Source organism: Martes martes (genome assembly GCF_963455335.1).
Source record: "Martes martes genome assembly, chromosome: 8".
Lineage (NCBI taxonomy): Eukaryota > Metazoa > Chordata > Mammalia > Carnivora > Mustelidae > Martes > Martes martes.
The window spans coordinates 16,761,910-16,780,850 of record NC_137895.1 but is presented as its reverse complement, the minus strand read 5'-3'; the positions used below and the strand labels follow the sequence as shown (position 1 = coordinate 16,780,850).

Genomic DNA, 18,941 nt, shown 5'->3' with positions numbered 1-18,941 from the left:
AGGGATGGTGTATCCTGAATGAGATTACCCCATACGCTCTCCATTGCCTCAAAGGTCATGACCACAGACTCGGTTCAAGTCAAGGTTTTCTCTAAATATGATTGTTTTGTTTTAGAAAGGTCTTTTAACCGGGATCCCAGCATCCTCTGGGCTCCTGGAGCACCCTGTATTCCTTCGTTAGTATCCCTGCTATACTGTAATTAATTTGTTTATGATCCGTCTGCCTGGTTAGACTGGCTCCTACATGTTTGTATCACTGGAACTTAATTTTAACAAAGGACTTGGCACAGGCTAGGCTCTCTATAAATATTAAATGGATTTAAAATGGAGATTTAATTCCTGGCTTGAATTCATCTCACAAAACACTTACTGAGTCTGTACTATGAGCCAGGAGGACGCTAGGATAAATCAGATAGTCCTTACCTTCAGGGAATTATGTTCAGTTCTAACAGGACTTAAAAACAAGAATAGCTAGCATTTATTTGGGATCAGGCACTGTGTTAGGTGTTTCCATGTGCCCGAGTTATTACTGCCATTTTAAAAAATTTAATTATTTTTATTAACATATAATGTATTATTTGCCCCAGGGGTACGGATCTGTGAATCATCAGGCTTACACATTATTACTGCCATCTTGCAGGTAAAACAACGGATACACTAACGGGTTAAGTAACTTTGCTGAGGTCACGCAACTGTTAGGGGCAGAGCAGGGGCTGTAACTCAAGAGAGTCTGACCGCAGTAACAGCTGCCAAAGTGTTAGGTTGAAAGGTGCCAAGTGGATTCACGGTTCCGTCTCTAAATGAGCAAAGGTCCTGCAGACTACTGAAATTGCAGCAAATGCAATTAAAGTGGGGTGGGCTAACATGACAGACCTAGGGAAGACTTCATGCTCTTTCCTAGCAAAGTGTATGGGGAACAGAGCTGCATTAGCTTTCTGTTAAAGAAGAAATGGATTTTGGGGTTGACTTCAGACCTGAATATCATTCGATAACATTTACTGGGCGCCCATATGCAAAAGAGGTGTTTCGGCCGCCTCCACACCTGCCCACATCCTGAAGCAGGGAGGGGAAGCGGCGAAGAAAAGGCAAAGAGGGCCCGGCCTTGGGTAGGTGGGTATCCCCAGACCTCCGCCTCGCCCCATGCCCGCGCCGGCCACGCCCCCAGCCTCGCCCTCGCCCCCAAACCCACTTTAAACTCCCGCCCCCTCTTCACGACGACCAATGCCCGGCCGGAGAGCCCGAAGGAGGCCGGGGATTGGGCGTCGCCGCGGTTGCCGAGGTGACGGGTGGGTCCGGCGGGGACCCCAACCGCGGCTAGCAAGAGGGGTGCCGGGCGGTTTCCGCCCCGGCCCGCGCCCGCCCGCCGCGCCCTGGCCCACACCCCTCTGCGGCTGGAAGCAGGAGGCCCCGCGCACCCCGCCCCCCGGCCCGACCCCGGCCCCGCGCGCCCCCGCCGGCCTCCGGTTCGGGGCGCGCCGCCCTCCGCCTCCGTCTCCGCCCCCCCAGGACCAGCGGCAGCCAGCTCCCGAGCGCCGCTTCCCGGGCCAGCAGCGCGATGGGCTGCGGGAACTCCACCGCCACCAGTGCGGGCGCCGGCCGAGGTGAGCGGGGGCGCGGGCCGGGGACTCGGGGGCGGCGGGGAGGTCTGCCGGGCGGGCGGCCGCTGCGGAAGAGGCCCGGAGAGCCGGTGGGGACCCGGGGAGGGAGGGCGCGCAACACCATCTCCCGGTCCCCATTTTCGGGACGGGGGTGGGTGGGTGGGCCAGACTGCCCGCTTTTGATGGGACCCGCAGCGGGGCATTTCCCCCGCGCGGGGGCGGTCACGCCTGGACGAGAGGAGCCTGCAGGGCGATCCTGCGGAGGGTGCGCGGGGAGGACGCACGGCGGGGCTCCCCTGCAGCGGGGAGCCCGGTGCCCTCACGGGGGCCGGGGGGTGGGGAGAGGATTCCCCGTAGTGGCCCGCATCCGCTCCCTCGCCTCCCACTCTCGCCCTGCAGACCTCGCCGCCTGCCCCTCGGAACCCTGACGCCGCAACAGGAAAGTGCGGCAGAGCAATTCAGGACTTTTTTGGTGGTGGTGGTGGTGGTGCCAGTGGGGTTGGGAGGAACTGCGAGCCGGGCTCCAAATTCATCTGAGTCTGTCCTGATGCGTGAGAGCGGCTGGGCTGCGTGGCGGATTTCTCTGAGAAGCCGCAGTATTAAGGATGTTTTAGATAAGTGTGACAGAGTTTTAATATCAGCAGTGATCTGTTCGCATGTTTTTCATTAGAAAAATATACTGGAACTTCTTTTACACCACTTCATTTTGTTGATGGGCAGGCGAGATCTCCTATCCCCCAGTTGACCAGGCTTTGTGTCAAGTGACTTATTCCAAAACTCAGCCTTCTCTCTTAACCCAGCTCGCGTCTCCTGATTTAAGAATCAGGATCTGTTTTGAGTAATATCTGCTGGCCTCTTTTAGTATCCTTTCGGGTAAAGAAGTCCCATCTCCTCCAACTAAGATCAATCAGATGCCCCGTCCCATTCCCACCCACCCCCCAACCCCCAGCAAACGCAAACAGCAGTCTCTTGCTGCAGTATTTCCTAGCAGACTGGCATGGGTGTCCTCTCAGTCTTCGTGACCTTGGCCCTGTCACTTCCCTTAACCCAGACATCTGTGGAAGATGGAGCTTAAAATTCAAGTCTTATTCGTTTATTTATTTTAAAGTTTATTTTGACGTTTACTTAGTGGGGTCAGCTGTGGAAATCTGCTCTGTGGTCTGTGAATCTGCCAAATTTCTTTTTCCTTTCTGTCTGTAACCACACATAGAATATTTTGCTTTTCCTGAGAAGACACTAAAATATGTGGGGTTCTGGTCCTAGAGCTGTGAATGAACCCAGGTGATGATTCACCAAAAAGTTGATCTCTTACAGATAATCTTTACTATCTTTTTTTTTTTTAAGATTTTATTTATTTATTTGACGGAGATCACAAGTAGGTAGAGAGGCAGGGGAGGGGGGGGAAGCAGGCTCCCCGCTGAGCAGAAAGTCTTATGTGGGGCTTGATCCCAGGACCCTGGGGATCATGACCTGAGCCAAAGGCAGAGGCTTTAACTCACTGAGCCAGGCGCCCCTAATCTTTACCATCTTGAATGAAATTCTCCTCCTTGGGATATGCAGGGAGCCACCAGAGAAGAAATCTTTTCCGTTCACTTAACAGTGAGATATGTTGGGTATCGTGGTTGGTGTCTTATGCCAACAAGGGCAAACGAGATTCTGAGAGCAGCCAGAAAGCTCTTAATGGAAACCTACACCAGACCTTGTGTCTCTCCATCTAACAGACACTGGGGTCCTACACCATCCACTGCATGGGCACCCTCTCTTTAAAAAGGCTAAGAACAGAGGTGCCTGTGGGTTAAAGCCTCTGTCTACCCCCCCCCCCCGCCTGCCTCTCTGCCTACTTGTGATCTCTGTCTGTCAAATAAATAAATAAAAATCTTTTTTAAAAAAGGCTAAGAACAGTTATCCATATTTAAAAAAAAATCATGGGAAGTATTTGTGACATTTCTTTTCAAGTGGAGCTAGGTTAGTTCATTTACATTTTTATTTATTAATGAACTTCTTGTCAGATCTGGGGATAGGAGGGAGGGGCACTTTGCTAAATCAGTGATGATAAGGTAATTTGGAAATGGTAATGTCAGAAAATGAGAAAATCAGGGGTGCCTGGGTGGCTCAGTGGGTTAAAGCCTCTGCCTTTGGCTCTGGTCATGATCCCAGGGTCCTGGGATTGAGCCCCACATGGGGCTCTCTGCTCAGCAGGGAGCCTGCTTCCTCCTCTCTCTCTCTCTTTCTCTCTCTCTCTGCCTGCCTCTCTGCCTACTTGTGATCTCTCTCTGTCAAATAAATAATAAAATCTTAAAAAAAAAGAAAAAGAAAATGGGAAAATCGGATTCTCCTTACAGATATTTGGTTGACCCTTTTTTTTCCCTCGAAATGCACATCCCTTATACCCTATACAGTTGCACTGAAAAAACCACTCCAAGTGCACGCCTTCTTGTTGGGCAGCCTGTTTATGAAGGACCGTTCACAGAAGAGCGTGTTGTTGTCTCCTCTACCTTGCTCTTGGCTAAAAATTGTGTTTTGTTCGGGGAAATGGCAGATAGAGAGTGCAGGCTGTAAAACATTAAGGAGGGAACGTGATGAGTGGGGGACTTATCACATCACCCCGTTGAAGGATCTGCCCTGGTCTTTGAGAGGTCATTCCCCAAACACGTCCTACTAGAGTCCAGCTGGCTAGCTTTGGGATGCGGTCATTGTTATTTGGAAATTTTTCTGTCAGCTCATGGTAGGACTTTAGTTTCAGAAAGGAAATATGTCAAATGAAGAAAAATAAGCCACAAGGCAAAGGTATTTGAATATTTTTCAGTTGTGAAAGTTGACATCAGCATGAAATATGCTGTTGGCCAAGTTGCAATCGTGTGGTCCTGAACCCAAGTGGCATGAAATAAATGCATTAAATAGATGTTGTCACGGGGCGCCTGGGTGACTCGGTGGGTTAAGCATCTGACTCTTGGTTTCCGCTCAGGTCATGATCTCAGGGTCCTGGGCTGGAGCCTGGCATCGTGCTCCATGCTCATTGTGGGGTCTGCTTGTCCCTCTCCCTCTGCTCCTCCCCCTGCTCCCCCGCCCATGAATAAATAAAAAATCTTAAAAAAAAAAATAGATGTTGTTCTTGTCCTCCAGGTACTTACAATGCCCAACTTCTGAAATTTCCCAGGATCATACAATTCAATAGTTACACTTAAGCTTTTCAGCAATCAATCAGTCCATCCATCCAGCCAGACATAGATACATGAATAACAAAATACAAAGAGAAGGTGGGAAGAGTGCTGAACTTGGAGCCCGGAGAGTGAGGCTCAAGCCTGACTTCAGCTCTGGGCTTGTTGCTAGGAGCATTTCGTTTCACATTTCTGAGTTACAGAGTGAAAGCGCTGTGTAAACTGTAATTATTATAGAGTAGCGGAATAGTACCATGTTGAAGGTGAAATGGCTTTCCCTGATCATTTTTCTCCAAGACCGTGGCATATCTACTTCCAAAGGGTGCATTAGGACGTTACAATATGACCCTTAAACCTGAAATCTCTATTATAAGCCCTATTTTACTCTGTAAGAAATTCAGATAACATGAGATAATTGTTTGCCCTGTCCCTGAGCCATCTGAACAACTGCCTTTCTTGGCTTTCGTCTAGAGAAATTGGTTAATATGACAAATGGATATTTAGTAGTGTGCTTGAGTAAATTTAATTCTGTATGTCCAATAGGTGGAGAAACTGATCTGCCATAAAATGATCCAACAGCCATAAGAAATCAGCCCCCAGATCACTCAGGCCCTAGATAATTCCGGTTAGATGTCTCCTAAAGATTTCTAACTGTGGGGCGCCTGGGTGGCTCAGGGAGTTAAAGCCTCTGCCTTCGGCTCAGGTCATGATCTCAGGGTCCTGGGATTGAGCCCCACATGGGGCTCTCTGCTCGGCAGGGAGCCTGCTTCTTCCTCTCTCTCTGACTGCCTCTCTGCCTACTTGTGATCTCTGTCAAATAAATAAATTAAAACAAAACAAAACAAAACAAAACAAACAAACAAACAAAAAACATTTCTAACTGTAAGCTTACACCCAGTCCACCTCTCCCTGCAGAGAACGGCACTTTGCTAAGAACTTGTAAGGCAAGGCTTGGGCAGCCACCAGTGGGTGGTTGAAAGAAAACAAACTTTCATGCTCTTGAGAAGCTGATAGTCTAGGTAGGAAGGTTAACCCTTGGAGAACAGCAGCAAGGCAGAGTATGATAGAATATGCCAGCGCCCGGGACATGATGAATAATACTGTTCGGTCGAAGGAGGCTTCGGGGAGGAGTGGAGCTGTCGGTCCAGATGGGGTCTTGAGAACAATTTCAATTGCATGAGAGCTCTCTCCATTTTCATGTTTTAGTAAGAGCACTCTCGCAACTTAGGAATTTGATTTCCCCAACCTAGAACTATAGTGGGAGGATTTCTTATATTTTCCACTCAGTGAAGATTCAGTATGTTTGTCCTGAATAGATTCTGGCCCCTCCACTCTAGAGAAACATCTGGCTTAAATACCCAATGTAAAAGTGTTCCATTTTCTGGAACGCAGGGAGCTCTTGATCTATTTCTCTTTGCTCTCCAGCCCCACCTCTCTCCCTCTCAGCAATCAGATTCTCTGTCCCCTTGTTTTTCCTTGAACATGGTTTTTAACTAGGCAGAGAAATGAGCAGCCCCGCGTTTGAGCTAATGATCTGAACAGGTCAGCCGTTCCCTTTTATACACTCATACATACAGGTGGGTAAGCAAGTCTGTAATGTAAGCCAGACAGTCTCTTTTCAGGTAAATCAGAAAATCCCTTAAAAAGTTTGGATGGTTCCCAATATCGACAATAGCCCGTGTCAGTGCAGGCTAAGGCTGTAGACATTCTTTGCAGCAGAAGACTTACTTCAGAAGTGTTCTGCTCATGATAGCTAACTGAATTTTTTAGCTGTAGTTTTTCTAGCAGGGATATGTAGCTGGCAACTGTCTGATCATAACTCTGTGGCAGTTTATTATCAGAATGTTTCTGTAATGGTTCTCCTGCTATTTATATAACAATAGTCTGAAGAGGAGGAGTTTAATAATTATTTATCCTATTTTGTCAGTGTACCCAGGGAGTTAATACAATCCTTTTGGGTCCAATTATTTAGATTAGTTTTCTTTTCATCTTCAATTAGGTAGATAATTGCATTCCCTTCTTTTGATGTAGCTCTGTGGTCCAGCCTTAATTTACATCTATAAATGGTTTTGTAGGACTGAAATGTTGCCACTGTGCTTAGCATGAGCCCAGGCCATATCCAGGACATAGTATAAAATTTTGTTGATAGCATCCTAGAAGTCACGTGTGTCTCCTGCTGCTCCCCTGCTACCGCCCCCAGACCCCAACCCCACCATCCTTCTTTGAATTCCCCGAATTAAAAAAAAAATTGCTGAACTGACTCTTGTTGTTTTCTCTCCGTTTGAAACTCTCTTTGCCGGAGAGCTGATATTTTCTTTATTTATTTATTGCCTCTTCTGTTCCCTTCCTCCAAATGCAGGCCTCATGAGAGCCTCCCGCATCTGATTCCCAGCTGTACCCTCAGCCTCTAGACTAGGATCCAAACTTTCAATGGAATTTTTGGCTTGCAAAGAATTTTTTTTTTTTCCAAATGAATGAACATACTGGGGAAACGAAGATGCAAATGAAATCCTAAATTGTGTCACTGATACAGCAATTGAGAGAATAAAATAAAACCTCAAGCAGTCAGGGCGGCCTGCTTGGAAGAAGTGGCCCTTGATTTGTTTCTGAAGAATAGGTAACTGTTCGGATAAGCAGGTAATGGAAGGGAGGGCATTCTTAGTGTTGTGTGAAATCACAGGGACAGAAATGGGCTCTGTGCGTTTCAGGGCAGTAGGTCTGGCCTGACTGGCTTTAGTGGTTCCTGTTGGTTATAGGGTGTTGGGAAGGAAGAGTGGGTAGAATAGAGGGTGAGAAGGACAGACAGGCAGGAAAGCGCCACGCCTCGGAGTTGAGGGTGGGCTCTGGTACCAAAAGGCCCAAGTTCGAATCCTGCTTTTGTCATTTATCAGCTGTGTGACCTTGGGCAACTCAACTTAAACGGTATGTTGGTTTTCTCAACTGTCAAATGGGGGAGTAAGAATAGAATTGACTCCAACATAAAATGAGTTTATGTAAGTCAAGTGCTTAGAACAGTGCCTTGTCTATTGTGAGTACTCACTATGCTGTTTATTGTAAATATAGGGGAAGACTCTTGTAACTGGTGTAAAAGGAAAGAGTGGGCTTACAGCAGTGGTTGTCTGGAGTCAGGGCAGTAAGAAGGGCCTGGAAGCACTGACGCCAGAGAACCCTGGGACAGCCAGGCTGAGGACGGGCTGCATGGGAGGGAGAAATAAACAGGAACCCAAACTAATGCCTCGTTAACTGGAAGATTCTGCTGCCTCTAAAGGGAAGGTAGGAAGAGGCAAGTCATCAGTACACTCTTGGAGGTTCCACATTGGAAGTGACTGTGAATGACAGGAGATGTGGAAAACCTCTGTCCAGGCACTTTTCACTGGTGAGACAGAATCAGGACGTTCATGCGTCCCAGCTCCCCAGAAGTGACCTTGTGCAGGGGTCGCGAAGGTGACCTCTTGGGGCCACGTGCAGGGGTCACGAAGGTGACCTCAATGAGGTATTCAGTTCAGCCACAAACCACTTACCGCTGAGTATTAGACGTGGCTGGAATTATAATATAGCAGCCAGATGTCACTGCCTTACCTTATGCCCGTCCTTCTGTGGCTGTCTTTATTTATTAATTTTTAGCTCCCTGAAGTGTAGCTGTTCAATAAGGACAACCTGCAAGTGAAGAGATTTTCTGCAAGAGCTTCCATATTCATGAACAGAATTTTATATTTCTAGGACACATTGACCTGAATTTTTTTCTCCTTTATTGAAAAAAATGACTTACGAATCTCGTTCTTTTGTTGGCTTCTTGAAAAATAACTTTGCTTTGGATGAACTAAGAGCTGTTGTTGTACTTCTTTTGGCCAAACTGAGACTATGACATCGTTTTGGAACTATTATGGGTCAGAGGAGACATCGTGAGCTGTCAAAATTAAAAAGAATTTTGTTTATTGTTCTGTAGTTAAGTTTATACAGTTCTCAAAGGGCCTTTTCTTTTCTTTTACAAAACAAATAGAGTAGGACATTCCTGCATATTTTTATTATTTCCCACAAGAGCCACAATCATTTATGTTTCTGATCATTTATGCCAAGAGAAGAGTGATCTGAAAATCTTTAGTGCTTTTTAGAAACTCTTCGTGTACATAATTTTATCTTTTGACGCATGTGTTTAAATTATCACCACTCAGTCGGAAGATAGAAATACGATTTAATATGTAACTTAGCAATTCATTTACATGTGACTATTTCCAGTCTATTACATAAATTCAATATAGTGCAACAGGACCGTGATGAAGAAAGGCGTCGGTAGGCTAGTTTTTTCAAGTGTAGAAACGGATGTGTCCTTTCTTTTAAGAGATAGATATCTTTTCTTTATGTTAGACTTTGGCATGTGGGAGGAAACTTGAAATGGTAAATGTGCAGATCGGAACAGTGCTGAAAATCTACTGGGCACTACAGCTCACTCTTCTTAGTTTGTAAGAACAATTAGATGGCAAAGGCACATCTAGGAGCCAAGATGTTCTCTCTATCCACCTAAAACTGCTGTCCCTGTGTAGTGTTTTGAAGCTGGTTGGCTTTATTGTGCACTAGGAATACAAGTTTGCCTGAATTTGTGGGATGTAGGATATGTTACATTAAATTTAATGCCTCCCCCATATTAATTTTTCTATACATTTCTTTTCAAAAGAGAATTTTAATTTTTGGAGGGATGGGGGAGGACACGGATAAGAAGGTTTAGCCCGCTGAATGGTGGCCTCTAAACAGAATTTTCCGTCCTCATCCTTGGAATGTGTGAATCTTATCTTATTTGGAAAAAGGGTCTTTGCAGATGTAATTAAGGATTTTGAGATAATCTGGGGGGGCCCTAAGTCCGCTGGTAAGTGTCCTTATCACAGAGAGACAGCGATTGGGGTGGGAGGACATCGGTGGAGCGACAGTGTGCACCGTGTGGCCACCCGCCAGAGACTGCCAAGGAACCAAGGCTCACGGCACGGGATGCTAAGGGGGTGTGGCAGTTTGAACCCGGGACTCTTTGGTTTTATGTCTCTGTCCTCCAGAAGGCTGAGAGCATCGACTTCTCTTGTTTGAAGCCACCCAGTCGTCGGGGGTTTCTTACAGCAACCGCATGAAACTATCAACGAAGGTTTTCCTGTAGTTCTTTGGGAGTGGGAGGTAATTAGAAAATTAGGAAATACAGCATACAGGCTATACCTGGGGTGCAGAATGATTTGCTGAAGCAAGTGCTGTGCAATCCCATCTTGGTGTGTGGTTCACAGAGCACGTCAAGGTTTTGTGGAGCCTCAGTGACTTCTCAGGACACCGCATTTTCACAAAACACGTTAGAAAACATGGAGACTATCTGCGAGGTTTTTTTCCTCCTGATACAATCCAACTTTCCGATTCTCTGGCACCTGCTGGGAGTCGCACGATACACTTTGCTTCTGCCACTACCTGGAGTCTGTCAGCTGTTGCAGGCTTAAGGACAAGGTTGCACAAGACGACCTCACCTCTGACGCCAGTCGCAAGCATTGGGTCCCAGATGACTCCCACTTCTATCCAACTTGGCAACAAATCTGGGGGTTCCCTCAGCACCCTTTCTCAGGTTGGATAATTTGCTAGAATGGCTCAGAATTCAGGAAGGCACTTTACTTTTGGATTTAAATTCACCAGTTTATTTATAAAGGACACACATGAACAGCCAGATGGACATAGAGTGATGTTTGGAAGGGTCCCGAGCGTAGGAATCTCTGTCCCCATGTAGTTGGGGTGTGTCACCCTCCTGCCACATGGATGTGGTCACCAGCTCAGAAGCTCTCAGAGCCTCATTGTTCAGGGCTTTTTATGGAGGGTTCACTACATGGGTGTGATTGGTGGAATCACTGGCTATTGGGGATTAACTCAATCTCCAGCTCCTCTCCCTTCCCTGGGGACAGGGACGGGGACAGCAGTACCAAGCTTCAAACAACACTTGGCTTTTGTGGTGACCAGTCCCCCATCCTGAAGCTATCCTGGGTTCCGTTAGGAGTCCCTTCATTAGAATGGAAGAGGCTCCTATTACCCTTATCACTCAGGAAATTCCAGAGGTTTTAGAAGTTTTGTGACAGAAAGAGGGGACAAAGCCTAAGTATCTCTCTATAGCCTCACAATATCAGATTGAGTTTTTTGAACATTTGAATAAATTGGGTTTGCCATGCCTTCTTAAGTGACTGAGACTTTTGACTTTGAGACTCAAAAACAAAATATTAAAATCTTTTGAAGTGTGTAAGTTTGAAGGTGTACACAGTCTTGGTTTCCTTCTGAACAACCAACAATGTTTAACTGTTTCCTACTTTCAGAAGGAAATGTTCTTCCTTACAGACCCTAGCCATTTATAATTCCTTTCTTTTTTTTTTTTTCAGTCACTGAAACTGCATATAATACTTTTCTGAGAGCAAGCCTTCCCCCTTCTCTTTTTTAGCAAGTTATTTAAAATTATCCTCCTTTATACAGTTTTGGAAACCAGTCATCAAATCTTTAGTCTTACGTACTTTGTGGTGCTTTCATTCTGGAAGAAGCATTATTGTCTTTTCCCCATCTCTGCTTCTTCTGAGCCATTATATGAATACATCAAGGCTACGTTTAAACAGTCAAGAGTCATTTTGGCAGGAAATGAAGTGGTGATATCAGGAATCAATACTCTATCCCAGGGGCCTGGAAAGAATTAGATGACATTATAAATATTTGTTTAGCAAAGGCTAAGTCACGTAAACCATAAACATAACTTAAAGCAAATGGGATTTTGCTGCTCTGAATTGTTCGAGATAAAGTGTTTTTTTTGTTTTTTTTTTGCATAAATTCTCTAGAGTAGAGATCTCCATCTGGTTAATTATAATCAATATATAGATGAAGTGTGATTACAAGGTTGTAGTGAAGGTAATATGATTTTTCTTCTATTTATTGATTTTATGATTTTATACTTTTGCAGAACAAAGAGCTGTTTTACATTTTATATACCTACATATTCCTATAGTTTTGCCAAGGGTTTCCAACAATTGCACATTTTTTTCCCCCTACTCTGACAAGTTGTATTTTGGGGACTCATGTTCTATCTGTCCTGATTATAAGCTTATCCTTAATAATACCATGCTACCTTCCTTCTAGGATGCACATTTTCTGTCCTTTAAAAAAAATGGAGCACATATTACAACACCTGCATACCTGATGCAGTGTTTCTGACATCTTTGCCCACCCCACCGTTGCACGTATTAAATAGACGGTACTCTTTAAATGAGGGACGTTTGAGAACAGAGGTAATGGCGTGCAGACTTCTTTGGGAAGGTAACCCCAGGCATCTGCCAGGGGCCCCGCTGGGATGCTGCATGGTGATCCCAGCAGGGAAGAGGCTCTGAGGGTGCCGGGCACCCGGAGCAATCATTTGAAGTGGATGCAGGGTTCCTGGTGGCTGATTAAAATCAGTGCTCATTAGACAACATGTTGCTGTTTTGAAACTAGTTACATGCACGTTACCCTTGAGTTGTCTTCTCAGCTGCCTTTATGTGCCCAGTATTAGAAACTGAAGCAGTGATTTTGTGACTTTCGAATGAATGATGTGAGCAAGGACTTTGTGTGTGTCTTTGCCTTCTCATTCCCTGCCACCCTGGGGCCCTCCCTGAGATGGAGTGGGATGGCTTCTGTCCCCTCTGCTCTCTCTGTGGATTCTATTCGATGGCCCTTCCTCTCTGCAGAGGACTCACCGTCCTCATTATGGTCTCTGCTTTCTTCTCTCTGTAAGACTTTGCAGAATCTAAGTTTCTGACCCCTCTGGCTCTCCCATCCCCTGTCCACGACAAAACCCCGAAATGTTCTTTGTACTTTTCCATGAACATGAAAATACGAAAATCAGGATATTACTTTCTTTCTAGACTTTCTTCCAGATTCTCATGCTTTTTTTTGACTCTGGAATAAAACATTCATTTACATGGGTTTTTGGTGGCACCCAACCTTTGCTTATTTTTTCCTATTAAAACACTCCTCTGTTCTTAAGATTTTTTTTTTTAAATTTTAGGACTTTGTTTTGTTTTATGATCTCAGATTCCAAAGAAGTTATTTATTTATTTGAGAGAGGGAGAGAGAGACAGACAGACAGTGTGAGTGGGAGGGCAATCTCAAGCAGACTCCACACTGAGCACAGAGCCCGACGTCGGCCTCGATCCCAGGACCCTGAGATCACGACGACCTGAGCTGAAACCGAGAGTCAGATGTTCAACTGGCTGTGCCACCTAGGCACCCCAAAGCAGTTTTTGTTTATACAATTTTAATGATTGTTGTGACATAGAAATGTTACTCTTTCCTTAAAAAAAGGAATGAGGTTCATTATGAAGTTAAGGTTTGGTCAGAGCCTTACAAGAATTTGTTTGAGGGTGAAATCCTGCCATTTGCTATGACGTGGATGGAACTAGAAGGTATTATGCTGGGCGAAAAAAGTAATCAGAGAAAGACAATTACCATATGATCTCTCTGATATGAGGAATTTGAAAGGCAGGGCAGGAGTTCATGGGGGGCAAGGAGGGGAAAATGAAACAAGATGGGACCAGGGAGGGAGATAAACCGTAAGAGACTCTTAATCTCAGGAAACAAACTGAGGGTTGCTGGGGAGAGGGGGATAGGGATAGGGTGGCTGCTTTATGGGCATTGGGGAGGGTATGTACTATGGTGAGTGCTGTGAAGTGTGTAAGCCTGATGATTCACAGACCTGTACCCCTGAAGCAAATAATACATTATATGTTAATAAAAACAAACAAACAAAAAACCTAAAAGGCAGCCTACAGAATGGGAGAAGATGTTTGAAAAAAAAATTTTTGTTTGAGGCATACGGTTAGATTATCTTTGTCTTCTGCTTTGAATTTGCAGATTAACGGATTTTAAGTTAATATCACCAGGGTACAATTGTTGCAGTTTTGGCAACAATATAGGCTTATTTGATTACTGTGTAACACATCTTTCTTTATTTTCACCTCTGTGTGACTTAGGCAGAGATTATTCTAATTCCCATTTCATAGATATGGAAAATGAGATATTAATTTCTAATTAATTTGACTGCTAATAATAACAATTTAGTGAGCTACTTTTAGGTACCAGACTTTGTGCTAAGTGTTAACATGCATCTTTAAAAAAAAAAAATCTTCACAGTCATGTCAAGTAACAAAAGACAAAACTGCAAACTGCAAAATTATATTTATGTGGTCATTTGGGGTCTTAATGGATTGCAATCCAGGAGACTATACTGAAGCTGAAAACATGCTCTGGAGAGACAGACGAAGGAGTGTAGAATTTTTAAAGAGGAAAGAGAAGACTTACATAAATTGTTTTGAGGAAAAGGTGTTTGGTTCTCGATTAAATACAGTTACATTAAACTACATGTGATTGGTTGTAGTGCTCATGTTAGAAAGTCTCTTTATGTCTGTTATGACATAAGTTGTGCCTTGGCTTTCAGCTGAGTTCAGCAAAAAACTTCTGAGAATTTGGGACAGAAGATGGGCATGAGCCTTGCTTCCTCCGTGTCCTCCGGGGTAGCGATTCTCATATCAGATAAATTAGATTTTAAACTAAAGACAGTAGTCAGGGATACAGAAGGACACTACATCATTCTTAAAGGGACTATCCACCAAGATGATCTAACAATTGTAAATATCTATGCCCCCAATATGGGAGCAGCCAATTACATAAGAAAACTATTAATCAAGATAAAGAGTCATATTGATATGAATACATTAATAGTAGGAGATCTTAACACGCCTCTCTCAGAAATAGACAGATCATCGAAGCAGAAAATCAATAAAGAAATAAGAGCATTGAATGACACATTGGACCAGATGGACCTCATAGATATATACAGAACATTCCACCCTAAAACAACAGAATACTCATTCTTCTCAAGTGCACATGGAACCTTCTCCAGAATAGACCACATACTGGGTCACAAATCAGGGCTCAACCGATACCAAAAGACTGAGATGATTCCCTGCATATTCTCAGATCACAATGCTTTGAAACTGGAGCTCAATCACAAGGAAAAGTTCAGAAGGAACTCAAATACCTGGAAGCTAAAGACCACCTTGCTTAAGAATGCTTGGATCAACCAGGAGATCAAAGAAGAACTTAAGCAATTTATGGAAACCAATGAGAACGAAGACACTTCACTCCAAAACCTATGGGATACAGCAAAGGCGGTCCTAAGGGGGAAATTCATAGCCATCCAAGCCTCCCTCAAAAAAATTGAAAAATCCAGAATACACCAGCTGTCTCTACACCTTAAAGAACTGGAGAATCAACAACAAATCAAACCAACTCCACACGTAAGAAGGGAAATAATCAAGATTAGAGCAGAGATCAACGAGGTAGAAACCAGAGATACAGTAGAACGTATCAACGAAACTAGAAGCTGGTTTTTTGAAAGAATCAATAAGATCGATAAACCATTGGCCACACTAATCCAAAAGAAAAGAGAGAAAGCCCAAATTAATAAAATTATGAATGAAAAGGGAGAGATCACAACTAACACCAAGGAAGTAGAAACAATCATCAGAAGCTATTATCAACAGTTATATGCCAATAAGCTAAGCAACCTAGATGAAATGGATGCATTCCTGGAAAACTATAAACTCCCAAAATTGAACCAGGAAGAAATTGACAACCTGAATAGACCGATATCTAGTAACGAGATTGAAGCAGTGATCAAAAACCTCCCAAAAAACAAGAGCCCAGGACCTGACGGATTCCCTGGGGAATTCTATCAAACTTTCAAAGAAGAAATAATACCTATTCTCCTGAAGCTGTTTCAAAAAATTGAAGCAGAAGGAAAACTTCCAGACTCTTTTTATGAAGCCAGCATCACCCTGATCCCCAAACCAGGCAAAGACCCTACCAAAAAGGAGAATTTCAGACCGATATCACTGATGAATATGGATGCTAAGATTCTCAACAAGATCCTAGCAAACAGGATCCAACAGCACATTAAAAAGATTATCCACCATGACCAGGTAGGATTCATCCCTGGGTTACAAGGATGGTTCAACATTCGCAAATCAATCAATGTGATAGAACAAATCAATAAGAGAAGAGAGAAGAACCACATGATCCTCTCCATTGATGCAGAAAAAGCTTTTGACAAAATCCAGCATCCGTTCCTGATTAAAACGCTTCAAAGTATAGGGATAGAGGGAACATTCCTGAACTTCATCAAATCTATCTATGAAAAACCCACAGCAAATATCATCCTCAATGGGAAAAAGCTTGCAGCCTTCCCATTGAGATCAGGAACACGACAAGGATGCCCACTCTCACCACTCTTGTTCAACATAGTATTAGAAGTCCTAGCAACAGCAATCAGACAACAAAGAGAAATAAAAGGTATCCAAATTGGCAAGGAAGAAGTCAAACTCTCTCTCTTCGCAGATGACATGATTCTTTATATGGAAAACCCGAAAGACTCCACCTCCAAACTACTAGAACTCATACAGCAATTCAGTAATGTAGCAGGATACAAAGTCAATGTCCAGAAATCAGTGGCTTTCTTATACACTAACAATGAAAATACAGAAAGGCAAATTAGAGAATCGATTCCATTTACTATAGCACCAAAAACCATAAGATACCTCGGAATAAACCTAACCAAAGAGGTTAAAGATCTGTACTCGAGGAACTACAGAACACTCCTAAAAGAAATTGAAGAAGACACAAAAAGATGGAAGACCATTCCATGCTCTTGGATGGGAAGAATAAACATCGTTAAAATGTCTATACTGCCCAGAGCAATCTATACTTTTAATGCCATTCCAATCAAAATTCCACCAGTATTTTTCAAAGAGCTGGAGCAAATATTACTAAAATTTGTATTTTTTAATTTTTTAAAAAAAGATTTTACTCATTTGTCAGAGAGAGAGAGAGAGACAGAGCACACAAGCAGGGGGAGTGGCAGGCAGAGGGAGAGGGAGAGGGAGAAGCAGTTTCCCTACTGAGCAGGGAGCCCATCGTGGGTACTCAGTCCCAGGACCCTGGGATCATGACCTGAGCTGAAGGTAGACGCTTAACCCACTGAGCCGCCCGAGCATCCCCCACCTCCATTTTCAATAACTCTCTCACCAGTGGTCATTCCATTTATCCTCTCTGCTGTATATTAACGTTTGAGAAAGGCACTCTTACTATCCTCATTTGACACAAGGGAGGGAAGTGAGGTTTTAAGAGGTTAAAAGACACTAAATGCATGCCTAGTAAAGTTAGAGCCAAGGTCTGTGTCACTCAGATGAGGCTAGTGGGAGGAGGAAGTGTGGAAACGGGACCGACTGTATGTGGCAGAGAATCTATGATGCATGATAGGCATGGGGTCTGACAGAGACAGGCTGTTTTTGGCACGTGGGTGGGAAGCAAAAAATGGGGAGGGGTAGGAGGGTTCAGTAGCAAACGGGAGCAGAGTTAGAAGTGCATGTAACTCCCTTTAGAGCTCGGCTGGTGTCTTTGAGACTTTTCACTGACTGAGGATATCACCTCTATTCTGTCTTGTAACTTCGCTTTACTTTGTGGTTAATGCCCTGTGGCCCATAGGACACCAGCTTAGAAGGCGGGTGACTTTGAAACGAAAATACTTCCCGACTCTTGTCAGTTTATCTGTAAAATAAAGGGATTGGATTAAGTGATCTGTAAAAATCCTTTCCAGAACCGACACCTTAACATTTATAGGAATTGTTAAAAATGGGCAGAATAAATTCAAAATGTAAAATTTGAATGTAATTTTGTGTGAATTGATTTAATGTGATTTTCCTACTTTCTCCTTTCTTTCTTTTGAAATGATCTTTTTAAAAGGCATATTTTCAGCTTGTCTCTTCTAGAATATTATTTTAGATGGGTATCGGGTTTCACATTTTTGTTGTAATTCTGTCACAATAATGCAAACCTTTTCTTCGCTCCCCTAGGCCCTGCAGGAGCAGCTAAAGACGTGTAAGTAGTTAATGTTACGATTTTCTAAACTCTTTTTTGAGGAAGACACTGTTTTTCATGATTGTGGCCTTTCAATAGACGGAGGTATGCCTGAAAAGATACGGGAATACATTCTCTGTTATGCAAAAATCAAGATTATCATCTAGTTTATAACTAAAGCACTATTTGAAGAATATCCCTGTGTTATTATTTATTCGATTACTATTTATGCCGCCTTTCTGTTGCCTTAGCACTGTAACTTAGAACTTTAACCGAGGGAAACATTTAATTGCGCTTCCTTCCCAACTTGTGCTGAGATTTCTTATAATTGAAAGCAAGTGGATATGGGAGAATTCATTAAGCACATAGCTCCTGCGACTGTGTTAGAGGGAGCCAGTGGGGAGAAGCTGGGGCACGCAGGTACCAAACACACATGGGACTGGTTTAAATCTGGTGACCAGGTATTTGAGTGAATACGTATGATCATGCAACATAGTCAATACTGAGTTGATATTTACACCGCAGGACATTAAATCAAGGGCAGCTGTTTCCCAAGGGAAGGTTTTGGGAGCTCAGGAGCCCTTCCAGAATTTCTGTCATGGCCCATGTCTGCATCTTTCCATATTTCATCTAGAACAGTAAGAACATTGCAGTAGTTCACTATTGACTCTGTGGAGAGTGGATGGACCCCTGCCCCACCTTCCCACGATGTGAGACGCTGCTTAGTTGGTTTGGATGTTAAGACTGATGGTGTGACACACACACACACACACACACACACCAAGGAGGGCAAGATGATTTCTCGCTCACATATAATGAGGCTTTCTCGGGGAGCAGGTAGGCACCCAACTGGCCCATTCATCTTGAGTGAAGGAAGGGGAGGCGGGAATGGCTTTGGTTTTAATTGTGGTTGGGAGTGGGCCTCCTCGAGGGCTCCTATGCATGGGGAGAGGTTTGCCTGGTTTTATCGTTCCCACCAGCACAAAGGAAGGAATTCCCAGGCTTCCTAATCAGCTTGCACTGCTGTGAGGCAGAAGGGGGAGAGGTTGGACTTGAAAGCTGTCCGTGGTCAAACATCAAAAACAGAGTCAGACTTATTATTATGACAAAGAGGAATTCAGAGAAGATGAGAATGGGATTGGAAGGTTTTCCAGGAGTTAAGTATGTATTTTCTATGGGACTTTCTGTACCCAAGAAGCAATATTCATTGTTTCAAACTCCTGGTTGCAGTGTCTGAGTTTATTACCAA

The 18,941-nt window shown here is 43.9% G+C and overlaps 1 protein-coding gene across 4 annotated transcripts in view; it reads left to right on the top strand.

Annotated features, from left to right (window-relative positions):
- The first annotated feature begins 986 nt into the window (after positions 1-986).
- The window catches only part of LOC308348076 (overexpressed in colon carcinoma 1 protein), a 39,976-nt gene continuing 22,021 nt past the window's right edge, over positions 987-18,941 (top strand). For 2 of the 4 annotated variants that reach the window (XR_013967305.1, XM_080811919.1), the window contains exon 1: positions 987-1,601. Coding sequence is in view for 3 of the 4 variants with exons in the window: in XM_080811919.1 (XP_080668045.1) it covers positions 1,222-1,601 (380 nt within the window). In the remaining variant the exon portion in view is untranslated. Of the gene's footprint in view, positions 1,602-17,688; positions 17,714-18,941 lie in introns of all 4 variants that reach the window. The other 2 variants (XM_080811921.1, XM_080811920.1) reach the window with 2 other exon arrangements.